The sequence below is a fragment of the Ovis aries genome, chromosome 2, assembly GCF_016772045.2.
Source record: "Ovis aries strain OAR_USU_Benz2616 breed Rambouillet chromosome 2, ARS-UI_Ramb_v3.0, whole genome shotgun sequence".
NCBI classification, from domain to species: domain Eukaryota; kingdom Metazoa; phylum Chordata; class Mammalia; order Artiodactyla; family Bovidae; genus Ovis; species Ovis aries.
In genome coordinates, this window is record NC_056055.1 from 141146736 (window position 1) to 141161803 (window position 15068).

At 44.5% G+C, this 15068-nt stretch overlaps 1 protein-coding gene across 3 annotated transcripts in view; it reads left to right on the forward strand.

The window, feature by feature from the left end:
• STK39 (serine/threonine kinase 39) overlaps positions 1–15068 on the forward strand; it is a 317482-nt gene that overhangs the window by 26428 nt on the left and 275986 nt on the right. Inside the window, exon 1 of one of the 3 annotated variants that reach the window (XM_060409810.1) lies at positions 6044–6242. The exons of the other annotated variants lie outside the window; for them this stretch is intronic. Within the exon in view, the coding sequence (XP_060265793.1) occupies positions 6119–6242 (124 nt within the window). The 5' untranslated portion in view covers positions 6044–6118. Of the gene's footprint in view, positions 1–6043; positions 6243–15068 lie in introns of those variants that run through there. 3 annotated transcript variants of the gene reach the window in all.

Below are 15068 nucleotides of genomic sequence, written 5' to 3' on the forward strand. Positions count from 1 at the left end.
TCACTTGCCTACTGTGGACATTCAGGCCACGCTGCAGGACCCTCTGTACAAATGAATCACAGTCCTCTCTGTCCTGTGGGACTTCCGTCAGTGACAGAGGCAGTGCTGCCGATTACAGAGAGAGGCTTTTTGGGGCAGAGCATGGGGCTCGTCTGTGGCACCCTCTTGCCCTTGTGTGGGCTGGTGCTCTCTCAATCCCTTCTTTGTCGGGATGCCCATCAGCAAGAGGAACTTCCGTATATTTCCTCCTTAATGATCACACAGTATTATGTTTTTATTATCCCTCTGAAAAAGTGAAAGTGAAAACATATGTCACTTAGTCGTGCCCAACTCTGTGGGACCGCGTGGACTGTAGCCTGCCAAGCTTCTCTATCCCTGGGATTTCCCAGGCAAGAATTCTGGAGTAGGTTGCCATTTCCTTCTCTAGGGGATCTTCCTGAGCTAGGGATCGAACCCCAGGCTCCCACATTACAGGCAGATTTTTTTACTGTCTGAACCACCGGAGAAGCTCATATTGTCCCTATACATATTGTATTTTCAAAGTGGAGAGAATTTAAGTGATTTGCTTCTAGTAATCTTTTTCTAAGTTGTGATGCTAACATGGATTTGATATTAAAATCAGTAATTGATGTTTTTTCTGTTATAGAGCATATTTGTTTCCTGGGCTGGCTTTGATACCTATCTATATCCATATCTCTATATTATTCATTGACTGTATCAATGAAAAAAAAATATATCTTTCATTCATTCTATATATGAAGGCCAATACGAAATTGAACATGGTAGATCTGTAATGCAACACATTCCCATGTGACTTAAGGAATTCCAATATATTACTTTCCAGGCTTCCTTTGTGGAATGTTCTTCTTAGATAAGCTGGAAGAATGGGATGCTTTTGAAAATATTGGTTAAGTTGTAGTGAAACACATCACCAAGTTGGGTTTTGGCAGTTGGTTCAGATTGATAGGAAATGCCTTGTGGCAGGACAGCCCCGGCAGGCCTGAGAGAAATCTCCTTTACCTGCCACAGTGCATCTGCTATTGCTGAGAACCCAGGCCTGGAGCTGACCTCATCCCTCCTCCACGTCAGCTGTCCCCTCCCACTCCCCTGCAGCACCTGAACTTGGGAATACTTCCTAGCACCCTGAAGGGGTTGGGTTTCCCTGGTGGTTCCGATGGTAAAGGATCTGCCTGCAGTGCAGGAGACCCAGGTTCAGTCCCTGGGTCGGGAAGATCCCCTGGAGAGGGGAATAGCAACCCACTCTAGTGTTCTTGCCTGGAGAATTCCATGGACAGAGGAGCCTAGTGGGCTACAGTCTATGGGACTGAAAGAGTTGGACACGACTGAGTGACCACACTTCAGACCTAGAAGGGGTGGGCTGTGTAGGTAGCCGCCCAGCTAGGGAGACCTAGCTGAGACCTGCTCGGGAGAGCAGGGTTTTCTTTTGTTCATAAGCTCATCTGTGGATAAGAGGTGCTGTGGTGAAATGGGCTTTGCTTTTAGAAGGTTGAAAGCACCTGGATCATGTCTTCTGTTGAAGGCAACCTATAATGTTTCTCAGCCTAAAGACACGCATGTCTGTAAGGGCTTCCTTGATAGCTCAGTTGGTAAAGAATCCACCTGCAATGCAGGAAACCCAGTTTGATTACTGGGTCAGGAAGATCTGCTGGAGATGGGATAGGCTACCCATTCCAATTATTCTGACCTGGAGAATTCCATGGACTGTATAGTCCATGGGGTCCCAGTGAGTGGGATATGACTGAGCGACTTTCACTCTGCTCCAGTTAAGAACAATGATTCTTCTCTTCTTTAGATGGCTCACCTCCCTGAAAAAAAGACATTTAGCCCCTGCTAGAGTGCCCAGCGGAGAAGGCAATGGCACCCCACTCCAAAACTCTTGCCTAGAAAATCCCATGGATGGAGGAGCCTGGTAGGCAGTCCATGGGGTGGCTAAGAGTTGGACACGACTGAGCGACTTCACTTTCACTTTTCACTTTCCTGCACTGGAGAAGGAAATGGCAACCCACTCCAGTGTTCTTGCCTGGAGAATCCCAGGGACGGGGGAGCCTGGTGGGTTGCCATCTATGGGGTCTCACAGAGTCAGACACAACTGAAACGACTTAGCAGCAGCAGCAGCAGCAGCAGAGTGCCCAGACCCAGGAATTTCTTGTCGGAATTCCAAGATCTTTTAACAGCCAAACACAACTTTTGCCTTGGTGTGTAGGCACATTTCTGTTTCTGTCAGAGTAAAGCAGGCTGGTAAGTCATAAATTAGGAAAACATTTTGTAACTTGTGTTTATTATTTAACAAGCAGAGTAAATAGCTGGCCTCAGAAAACCCCAAACAAAAACAAAACTCCAAACCAATCTCAGGTCATTTGGCAGGGGACTGTTTCACTGTTTGTCAACAGTGAGGTTGTACCTTCTCTGGAAGTTGGGAAGCCATTCCTCTGTCACCCTCTGATTTTGTTTGCTCTCCCTTGCATCCCTCTCTCTTACTGCCCCAGCCCACGTGTTGGGTGGGGAGATGAAAGCCTCCAGGGGAAGCCTGGGGGCCCTTTCCTCCTCTCAACTGTTTATTTCCCGTCTTTTCTCCGGGTTACAAAGTTTTCCTTGCTTCGCTTTTATCAAGTCTATGAATGACTCCCTTTGTCAAGCTTATTGGAATGCCCTGTGGGAGGGATGCTATGCAAAAAAAAATAATTGTATTGTATAACTGCCCAAACCTTAGAGATGCCAGATAGCCCTTGGCCCCGGAACAGACCCTTCTTGCTGGCAGGTCCTATGAGAACAGGAGGCAGCGCGCCTGTGAGAGGTGGTTCTGTCCTCCACCCTGGTACCTCGGGGATGACCTTTGCACCCCCCACCCCCACCCCGCCTCTGATAAATGGCCTATTTTAGGTTTCTAAAATGCCTGTCTTTCCTTAAGCCCAGAGGGGGCTGTTTCCTTGAGTGTTTGTGCGTTTTCCCTGTGTGATTGTTTCCAGCTGCTGTTTCTTCACAAATCTCAAGTTTGTCCATCCTGTGTCACCTTGGGGCAGCTGACATTTGTGACTAATTATTAAAAAGGGCAGCCTTTTATACCAGTTTATTTTGATGAAAACAAAACCCTAGAGAACTCTGTTCGATACACACGAGCAGGTGAACGTGTTGGTGTTTGGGATTTGGAAAACAGATCTAGAAAAAAAAGGTAGAGTTTTTGGCATGGTCGTCAGAGGAGCCAGAAGCTCCAAGGTGAACTTCATGGGTTTGTTGCTGACACTGAGTGTATCCTCTGAATGAATTCCAAGCCTTTAAACTTAATACCAAGCAGCCAGGCCGGGCCAGTCCCTGGGCTTAGGGAAGGGCCATCTTGGGTCAAAGAATCATACAATGAGCTCCTATCCAGCTAAGACTTTTTTTTTTCTTCCCCTATGAAATCAGATCAAATCAACCTCAGTTTGGAGGGTGTGTAAGTGGAGGTGGGGGGGAAAATCATTGCACCCTTGGCTGTTTGGTTGTAGCATTAATGATTTGTGGGAGGCATTTGTCTCTGAAGGATGCATATAAGCTAGCTCTAAAAGCTAACCTTATGTCAGGGTTTTGTTTGGTATAGGCAGTTGCATACCATGTTTAACCTTTCTTTATGAAACTGTCATTAATTGGCATGTTATGTATGCTCAAGGGCAAAATACCATGTATGATCAAATAAAGCAAGTTAAAAGTATTTGGATCTTGATATTAATACATCTGTAGAGCTTTGAAGCAGTGACAAAAGATGATATGCACTAACATGAGGAGTGCTCCAAGATACACAGCAGTAGGTAAAAACAGCAAATGGCAAAATGAAGAATAGAGGTGAACACCATTTCTTTTTTAAAAAGGAAGTGGCAGCAGACCAAGACTGTGTTTTGGCCCCAGGTGATGAAGGTTAAACCACGCCAGAGTCTGTTCAGGGAACACACTGTCAGCAGGGCTTGTTTTTGGGTTATGCTGCATCACATTATTTTTTGGCTTGCGTTTAAACTTAATCCCCTTAATCATTCTTTTCACCCTTTGCACCTTTATGACTATGTATTTTCACCTTTTATTAATTTGTATATATTCTCGACAAATGTTGTTCTGCATTCATGTTTCCCCCACCGAATTCACATAAGTAGAATTATATAAACATAAAATTAACCCTTTAAAAATGATCAGTCCAGTTGCATTTAGTACATTCACATCATGTAACCACAACCTCTGCCTGGTTCCCAAACTCCCATCAACCACAATAAAGCCCCAGCCCAGTCAGCAGTTACTCTCCCTTCTCCCTTATCTCAGCCCCTGGCAACCACCAGTCTGCCTTTCTATTTTCTGTTTTAAACCATGCTGCCTGGCTTGTGGGATCTTAGTTCCCCGACGAGGGTTTGAACCCAGGCACCAGCAGTGGAAGCTTGATGTCCTGGCCACTGGGCCACCAGGGAGGAGCCCTGCTTCCCATTTCTAAGGGTTTACCTATTTTGGATAGTTCTTACAAATGAAATTACACAATATTGTGACCTTTTGTGTGTGTGCATGTGTTTTTGAATCAACTTTCAGTTCAGTTCAGTCGCTCAGTCGTGTCTGACTTTTTGCGACCCCATGAATTGCAGCACACCAGGCCTCCCTGTCCATCACCAACTCCCAGAGTTCACTGAGACTCAAATCCATCAAGTCGGTGATGCCATCCAGCCATCTCATCCTCTGTCGTCCCCTTCTCCTCCTGGCCCCAATCCCTCCCAGCATCAGAGTCTTTTCCAATGAGTCAAGTCTTTGCATGAGGTGGCCAAAGTACTGGAGTTTCAGCTTTAGCATCATTCCTTCCAAAGAAATCCCAGGGCTGATCTCCTTTAGAATGGACTGGTTGTATCTCCTTGCAGTCCAAGGGGCTCTCAAGAGTCTTCTCCAACACCACAGTTCAAAAGCATCAATTCTTTGGCACTCAGCCTTCTTCACAGTCCAACTCTCATGTCCATACATGACCACAGGAAGTCAACTTTATTGAGGTTTAATCTCCATAAATAAAAGGCAGACATTTCCTAGTGGGCCTTATACATGTTTTTTTTCCTGCTTGTTCTGCATATTTTGCATTTATTTGCAGCAGCCTCACGAGAGGCACTGTCATCATCTCCATCTTGCAGATGAGGACTGAGGCTCAGGGAGGCAATCACATTATCCTGCAGGCAGGATGTGAGCAGGGAGTGGGCAGCTCGAGAGCCCATTCTGCTGACCACTGTCGTCTGTGTCCTTTCAGATCTCCTACATGTGCAATTCCAGCGCCTGCTTTTTTCCACACGACAGTATGCTGTCTCCCCACATTGATAAATATTGGCTATAAAATATTCTGCTATCGGCGTGTACCATGATAGAACTATTTCCTCATTGATGGGGTGCATTTTTGAGACATTTCTATTTTTTGGTGTGTCATGAATCATACTGAAAGGGACATTAAGGACTAAAGACAATTCTAAAGTTATATATGTTTATTCATTGTAGAAATAGGGCCAAGCAAGGAGAACAAGCTAAAACACACATACAAGTCTCCTCAGAGGTAACCACTGTAAACAGTTTTAAACATAAGTTTCTAATCTCTTTTATGCATTTTTTTAATAGAGGAAAAGAAAGCCCCTTAGGAGAAAGGATGATGCATAAATGAAGTTTGTAATAGAAGGTTTACAATGTATTGTGACCATCTTTTTGTCTAATAATAGTTGATATTTACTAAGTGCTTAAAATGTGACAGACTGCTTTAAGTGTTTTTTTTTTTTTTTTTTAACCATTTCACAGGAATCACATATAGAGTGTGTGGTTATTATAGCACATGAGGACATTTGTTCATGTCTTGAATTCATATTGTACGCTAGCTTTTACTGTCTTTTACTGTTTTTGAACTCAGCACTGTGATCTTATGATTAATCTTGCTATGTTTACCTAGACATCGTTCCCGTCTTATCTTTTCCTCCAGCTCCACCCACAGGTCCTTAGGGCACACCCTCATCGTGCCCTCTCAGGCCTGCGGGAGGAGTCACGGGGATGCATGTCTAGGAACGGGATACGTGGATCATGCGAGCATGTATGAACTTGGCCTCGAGATAGACCGAGGTGGATTCTCTCCAGAATGCCTGTGCTGCAGTCTGCACGTCCATGCTTTACGTTTCTTGTGGTCTGGAAACCTGATCTTTACCGAAAGTGCACTGCTTCATTCGGTGAATACACTTTGCCTTGGGATTGCGGGCATGAAGGTTAGTCACGGCACAGGGATGAGGTCTTCGGTGGCTCACTGCTTTTTGAGACCTGCTTTGAACAGTTATCCTAGTACAACCTGTAAGCCTGGGCTTACCTGGTGGCTCAGATGGTAAAGCATCCACCTGTAATACAGGAGACCCAGGTTCAATCCCTGGGCTGGGAAGGTCCCCTGGAGAAGGAAGTGGCAACCCCTCCAGTATTCTCGCCTGGAGAATTCCATGGATAGAGGGGCCCTGCGGGCTACAGTCTATGGGGTTGCAAAGAGTCAGACACGGCTGAGTGACTACACTTCAGACCTGTAAGCTCTCTTTAGACATGTAATCCAGGCCATCCTCACCCCCACGCTGCCCGCCCGGCAGGTAGCTCAGAGAGAAGTGATTTTCCCAAGGGCACGGGGTCAGGAGCCTTGGCCAGGTTTGCTGTGGAGTTGGGGAGCTGGGCTATTGCAGAAGGCTTCTTTCCGGAGGGCTAATTTTTTGGAAATCAAGGTTGGGGAGGAAGTCGATACTGCCTTCCTGCAGGTAAGGTGGGGAGGGAACATTCCCACGAACAGTGAGTTTCAGTGACTTCCTTGTACAAACACTTAACTGAATGAAGGTATTAGTTTGGTCTGTTTGTTAAGCACAGGGTGTTAGTCCTTCTCTGTAGAGTGAGGGCGTGTGACCTTCATGTTGAACTCAAGCTTCCTTCTTTCACCTCTTCTGAAGTTGGGGAAAGAAGAGTTCTGGGTGACTGAAGAGGTACTTTTTAAAAGGGCCATTGTGGTTCCTCTGGGATAGTAGTTTCAACTTGTGATGCCTTGTTCTTTCTAAGGAGTCATGCCTCGTTCTTTCTAAGGAGTCCAAACACATAGCGAGCAACTGGTCACCTTTTGCATAAGGTGTGGTTAAGGTGGGTGGTTATCTTTTAAGGACTTCTCCTGGCTCTGTGTCATCACTTTCACCCACATCCTAATCATGGTGCACAACTTAGTTTATACCAAGTTTATTCACAGGTGCAGAAGCAGTGAATGTTTGTATCTAAATTTTACTTTCAGAACCTAGGATAGGAATATTTACACCAATGCACTGTCCAGAAAGAGGAGGTATTTGCACACATCCACAACAATAGGTTCTTTTTTTTTTTTTTTTTTAACTATTGCCCACTGATAATAACCAGTTTCCTCTGATGATCTACCTGGAGACAGAAGACAGCATGTTTTGGGTGGTGATTTATGAAGCAGACACATGTTTACTACTTATCACTTAGTAAAATTAGAAAACATTTATATATTGAAAGGCAGATGCAGATACAAAGTCACAATTTTAAGACAGGAATATTACTCTCTACATATCACCCAGAACTCACTGGTATGGAAGTTAAAGGAGCAGAGCATGGTTGAGAAGGCAGAACTGCCGGCTTCTCTCTTCTTCCTAGGGTTGGTGAACTCTCTGTAAACTCTAGAACAGAAATGACCCTTGTGAACAGGTGTGCATGTGTGGTAAGTATCTGATGGGTGTGTGCTGACCAATAAATACTACTACTTTCTCTTGACTCATTTAGCTAAAATGAAGGCTGCTCCTTCTCACTGCAGCATAGACTTGTGTTGAGCAATCCTGCCACGTGAAGTAGCAGTCTTGAGACAGAATAGAGGCATTGGGAGAGAGAACAGTTGTGCTTTGCCTTCTGGGTAAATCTAAGTCAAAACTTTCCTTTTAACTAGATTTATCACTACTTAGTAATCTTTCGCCTAGAATATTGAAGGTGCAAGATTTTTAAGTTGGCTTGAGAGGAACTGAACAGTGGGATTAGATGACCATAGAGAGAATGGCTGATTAATTACCCTTCCTTTTAAATTATATAATGCCTCCTCACGCTTGAAATTTCGATGGGAACATTTTCGCTTCATTTCAGAAAGACCAGTGGAATAATAATTATATTGTATATCATATTATGTAGATTTCCTTTCAGATGAAAAGAAAACCTTCCCTGGTGTTCCCACAGAAAACAAGGAGATTAAAGTTTTTTTTTTTTTTCCGAGTGCAGATTTTAGATCCATAATTCAAAGTGTGACAGTTGCTTAAGTGGTAGATAAAAAAAAATGGGACTGCGTGTCTTGATGTTTTCATGCAGCTTGTATGATCTAGGAACCGGTAATGAAATTTGCAACACCTATAAGCTACAAAAGTTTTATGAAACCGCAATACATATTTTCTTCCATAGCTCTATTCTGAGCCAGCATGTGTGGGCCCCTTTCAAGAAGGGGAGGGAAAATGGTGATAAATGACCTTTGAAGTGAACTTTTGATATTTGCGTTACAATTCTGTGGGTTTAAGCTTTTAATTTTTACAATTGTGGGCGATATTTGTGAAGAGTTTCCAGTATGTTCTGAGTAGCGGCGTTCTGACCCTTAAAAAATGTAAAGCATATTTATTTGCCTATTTTATCTGTTTGGATGAGTTCAAACTTGGCATATCCTTGCAGTAAGGGTGATGAGGATGGGGAATTGAGATTTTCTTTTTTTTCAGTTACATTAGTTACTCATGGGAGGAGAAAAGTGTATATCTAAGTAGACATTCAGTTTCATGGTTGAGCCTTATTTTTTCCCCCAAATATTTTTCTGGTGGTTTCTTGATCATTTCCATCATTCTTTTTAAAGGCTAACTTATTAAAACTCATTTGTTTTTTGCTCAAGAATTTGATTACCAACAATAATAATTTATCAAACTGCTTTGGTGCCATTTCTTCATCCAGGCCTGGGGAATGTAGAGGAAAGGGGCAGACCCTGAATGTTGGGAGGATTAACCAAAACAGAGCAGGCAGGCTTCTCTGGAGTCAGGTGGAAGACGGTGGTGATTTGATTTTAGATGGATTTTTGGTGCCCTTGATATGTCCACTAAACTTGTTGTCTCAGGTAAGCTGGGCATTGAGGTTGGTCACAAACAATCCTGAACTCACAGGAGCTGAACCCAGCAGAAGTGCACTTCTTGTTCTCAGAGTCTCCTGAGTCTGAGAGACGCTCCAGGTCAGCCTTCCTTCCTGCAGCAGCTCGGTGATCCAGGCTGCTTCAGTCGTGCGGCTCTGCTGTCCGATTGCTGCAGGACGGGGAGGGGCTGCGGGAACTTTGCTCTGCCTCAGCCATGATGAGTGACTCAACACTGCCCGCATTTCACTGGCCCCACCATTCACGTGGTCTTGTCAATCGTGAGGTAACTCGGTGCTGTTGTGCTTAGAAACGAGATACTGGTGAGCCCTTGTGACGCCTGTCACATGGGTCTCAGAGGAGAGATTGGAACTAGATGTGAGGATTTGAGAGAAGCCATTGGCAGCAAAGGAAAAAGGTGGAGTGAGTTCATAAGGGAACATGTGCAAAGAAGAGGTAGTTTTCCATGATGGTTTCTCTGCACGTATCTTTCTTTACAACCTAGGCTGTGTTATGCTGTCCTAAAAGAGTGTAAAGGTAGCTATTGCCACTGTCAAGAAACTTGGAAAGTTTCTGTTGGTCGTTTTGGGTTTCTGTGCTGTATTGACGTCGTTTGCCTCCTAAAGTGTACTTGCACCTGATCGGTTGATCATTTGGGGTGGTGCAGTCTGATAGGTTAGCAGGTCCTTAAATCCTGATGACAGTTTATCTTGGCCAGAGTTTAGGTAGAAAGCTGGTAAAAATGCTTATTACTACTATTATTACTAACCTCAGTGGGATTAGGAGAGAATTTGTGTGTGCTCTTACTCATACTAAACATTAAAAGGATACTGGTTTTCTATTATCTTTTTTTTCCCAAGAGTATTCATCACTTGCCCTTGATATCAGAATGAAAGCTTACTTCATTGTTTCACTAGGCAGTGGATATGATACACTCCATTGAATTGCCAAAGCACTTGAGATCTGCTGACAATACCTTTTTGTTTATGTGTACTTGTGTATTGGGACTTTACCTTTCACTCATTGCTGAATCTGGTGCATTACCATCATTGTGTGGTGCAAGTAACTGGTGTTCAATTAAAGGTTAAACTGATCCAAATGATACAGAAGGGGAGAGTTACTTCTCTAGCTAGCATGTGTGTATGTGTGCATGTGTGTACATGTATGCATACACACATACATGCATTTAAATAGATGTAATCGTCACTGTTAATGTAATTGAAACTAACGAAAAAGGGAAAATAAAAGAAATAATGGAAATGCAAATAGCATAAAAGATAATCACTGTCATAAAGTAGCAATTCACCAGTACTCAGAGAACTTAATATGACCTTGGTCATTTCTATCGCTGAGAAGGTGGCTTTCATTTCTCTGTGCTCAGCTGCTTACGAGGCTCTTAGCATTCTGACTGGTTGTGCCTATGGAAAGGTGTACCTGGTAAGGAAAAAGAGAGGTGTCAGATGAATCTCTCCTGAAGCTGCACACTCATTGTAGTTCAGTCGCTAAGTCGAATTCTGTGATCCCGTGGACTGCAGCATGCCAGGCTTCCCTGTCCTTCACTATCTTCTTGAGTTTGCTCAAGCTTGTGTACATTGAGCTGGTGATGCCATCCAACCATCTCATCCTTTGTCATCCCCTTCTCTTCCTGCCTTCAATCTTTCCCAGCATCAGAGTCTTTTCCAGTAAGTTGGCTGTTCTCATCAGATGGCCAAAGTATTGGAACTTCAGCTTCAGCATCAGTCCCTCCATTGAATATTCAGGATTGATTTCCTTTAGAATTGACTGATTTGATCTCCTTGCAGTCCAAGGGACTCTCAAGAGTCTTCTCCAACACCACAGTTCAGAAGCATCAATTCTTTGGTGCTCGGCCTTCTTTATGGTTCAACTCTCACATCTGTGCATGGCTACTGGAAAAACCATAGCTTTGACTATATGGACCTTTGTCGGCAAAGTGATGTCTCTGCTTTTTAATATGCTGTCTAGGTTTGTCTTAGCTTTTCTTCAAGGAGCATGGGCTCGTTAAGTGAGTGGATTTAGCTGGAGTTATGCTTGTATTGTAGACCTCACTACTGTCAGTGGAGTTGGTTTCCTCTCCTTTTAGGAGGGCCTCCTTGGTCCTCCTGCCTCTATCTCCAGGGCTTGGGCTTCCCTTGTGGCTCAGCTGGTAAAGAGTCTGCATGCAGTGCAGGAGACCCAGTTTGATTCCCTGGGTTGGGAAGATCCCCTGGAGAAGGGAAAGGCTACCCACTCCAGTATTCTGGCCTGGAGAATTCCATGGACTGTATAGGCCATGGGGTCGCAAAGAGTTGGATGTGACTTTCACTTCACTTCTTCACTCAGGATTAGCATGTGAGTTCCCTCTCCCCTCCTTACGTACCTCAGATTGATCACCACCTTTGAACACTGGATCCTGAAAGATGTCCTTACGAACACTCTTGTTTTTCATTCCTTTATTCTCTTTGGAAGTGAGTGAACTGCTGGGGGTCTGCCTTGTGGTCTGTAGCACTATGAAGTGTTAAGGATGTACAGAGACCTTGGTGTGGTGAGGCAGGTACTCTTATTTCACAGGTAGGGGTCCTGTGCTTAGCTCGACATCCCCGAGGGAATCAGTGGTCTTGCTCTCCTCCTTTTGCTCCAGCACTTGGCTCATCAGGCGTCTCTTTAGTTTGTGCCAGTAAGTGTAGGTATCATGCTGTATGCGTGGGGCAGAGGAACACATGTAAACATACCCACTGTGGGACTTTCTGGAGCCCAGTGAAGGCCCCTGTGAGGACATTCATGCCCTGTGTTGTGACTGGGATGTGCTATACGTTGATGGCAAACCAGATGGATCTGATGGGGGCCAGTAGTAGTATATAAAATTGCAAATCTGCTTAAAAGGAAGTGAAGTGAAGTGAAAGTCGCTCAGTTGTATCCAACTCTTTGTAACCCCATGGACTATGCAGTCCATGGAATTCTCCAGGCCAAAATACTGGAGTGGGTAGCCTTTCCCTTCTCCAGGGGATCTTCCCAACCCAGGGATCAAGCCCAGGTCTCCTGCATTGCAGGCAGATTCTTTACCAGCTGAACCACAAGGGAAGCACTGGCTGCTAAAACACGCTGCTTCCTTGTCTTGTCAAAAGTAGGGCTTATGGGATTGTCCTCTACTGAGTTTGTTTGTTCAGAGATCTGGTACTTAGGGAGCTGCATGTCTATATTAAAAAACCCACAAAAATAAAATTTATTTCAGTCCGTATAATTCTCAATAGTAAGTAATTGAGATTTGGCTTCAGAGATTTTGTTTAAACTTGAAGAAAGTAAATTTTTGATTGCAAAACAATACATGCTCATTGAAGAAAAATTGGAAAATGTAGAAAGGCACAATAATCCTGTTTCCAAAAGAGAAAGCAATATTTTGGTATTTCTGTATATTCACAAAATTGGGATTACATTGTACATGGTATTTTATAAACTGTTACTTTTTATTAAAAAATATAGTATTAATTTGCCCTTGTCCTTACCTATTATTCTAGGGTAAATGCAGGGTTATTTAAAAATTGCATTCAACAATTTCTTTTAAAAAAATTTCAAGCGTGCAGCAAAGTTGGAAGAAATTTACAGTGAACACCCGTATATTCATCACCTGTATTTTACCATTAATACTTTACCATACTTATTTCATCACTTGTCCATCTCTCTACCTTTTCTGTCCATTTCATCAACCCATATTACTACTTGCCCCCTGCATTTCAGAGTAAATTTCATGCAGTGTATTGCTTTTAACCTTCATAATTGTTTTTGGTGTATACCAATATTCAAAGGGATTTGTATTCTCTGAGCACACACGAAGGAAAGCCCAGACATCATGCCGGGAGACTTTTGTTGAGGGTGGTGAGAAAGGACATCCCGGGATTTAAACTTTGCCTTGTAACAGAGTGTGCACCATTAGCATCCGAGGTGGCAGATGAAGAACCAGGGAAAAGGGTCTCCATCCACCTCACTCGCCTGCTTTTATGCCTACCACAGACCTCGGCGTGGGGACAAGGCCAGGGCTTCTTTCGCTTGCGGTTCTCTCTGCTGTTGGAGCCCCCAGCGCTGGGTGAATAGTGATCATGGATGGACGTGTCAGGAGGAAAAGCACTTACGCTCCTGGTGGGGCGGTTGACTCCCAGCTGCCCTGTGGCCCCCGAACGCTCTTCCCTGTTTGCTTTTGCCTCCGACTCTGAGGGCAGAGTTTCTGTGGCCTTCCTGTTTGAATGACATGTTCTTTCTCTTGTTTAGGTGATGGTGGTGGAATGTTGAGGTGGGCACAAAACACTTCTGGCTTGTGTCTCTCCGATGCCTGTTTTTAAAGCTGTACAACCCAAGGGGCAAGGCCAGGAGTGGCGACCTTGCTGTGTGCCGTTCCCAGCATAGAACACCTGTGTGTTTAGGCCTTAAACACTGATGGCCAAGTAGCCTGTTTTGCTAAACTCTCCAGAAACCCTGTAGTTAGTTGCTCTACTCAGCAGGCGCTGCCTTTCACAGGCATTTTAAGAGCACACATTGGCTCTGCAGACCTTGTCACCTTTTCTTGCGTTTGCAAGTGGCTGTGGGCCCTGGAGAGAGCAGGCTCTGTGCCTCTTCCTCCGCCTTCTTTCCCCTGTGTCACTTTCCAGGGTGTTCAGTCTCCGTGTCACGTCAGCACCGCTGAAAACGATAAGAAGCCTCGGTCTTGACATTGGCAACAGCTCTCACCTGTTCTTTCTCATAAACTCACCCGTAGCTAAACTGCCTTCCTGGGAGCTGGGGGCCATGGAGTCCTGACTTTATGTAACTGGGCCCCACAAGGCCATTCCCCTTCCCTTTTCTTGTGGTCTTCATCTCTTCCTTCTTTTTCTTTTCTTTAGGGCAGTTGATTCTTAGCACTTGTCTCAGGCACACCATCTGGTGTCTGAATTATCCAGTTTCCTCGAATTTTTTCCCTGCAGGCCATTTCAGTTCTCAGTGCCTGGGTTGGCTGGGACCTTGACTCTTGGGAAGAACAGCTGGTTTCTCTTGGACCCCCTCTGCTTTCTCTCCCTTCTGATTCAGGGAGGTTTGGCCCTCTTCTCCCGCCATCCTCAGTGTCTTCAGAGATCTTGGGTTGTCCCAGCTGCGGAGGGCTGAGGAAACGCTACTCACCTCTTGAGGGTAGAGCCCAGGGATGCTGCTAAACATCCTACATCATACAGGATAGGCCCCGAAAACAAAGAATTATCTGGTCTACATGCCAGTAGTGCTGAGGCTGAGAAACCCTGCCCTAGACATAAAGGTGTTTGGGGAAAATCTTCCCATCAATGGCATTATATGACCTCTGTGGCTCAGACGGTAAAGAACCCACCTGCAGTGCAGGAGACATAAGAAACGCAGGTTTAATCCCTGGGTCAGGAATATCCCCTGGAGGAGGGCATGGCAACCCACTCTAGTATCTTGCCTGGAGAATCCCATGGACAGAGGAGCATGGTGGGCTACAGTCCGTAGGATTGCCAAGGGTCTGACATGACTGAGCAACTAAGCGTGAGCATGATGCCGATATCGTGTCGTCCCTTATCAGAAAGTTCATCTGTACATCCAACCTAAATCTCTCGTGCTTCAGTTAGTTGCTCTGAAGTGGAGATGAAAATGTGTGCTCACCATCTTCCGAGTATGATCACACTCTCCCAAACTGATCTCAGTTAGCTTTTAAAGTTTATTCTCTCATAGCCTATTTCGTCTCATTTTAATCTCTCGAGATGTTTTCCAAAACTTTCATGTATTATGTCTCTTACATTGTGGCAACTCAATCCAGAAGCCACATTCTAGCAGTTTGGCGAATGCCACATGCTACGAAAGTGGTTATCTTTGAGGTGGAGCTGGTCGGGGTAGGAGGAAAAGTCATGACCAACCTTGTAAATGACCTCTAGGAGAGTTAAAAATAAGT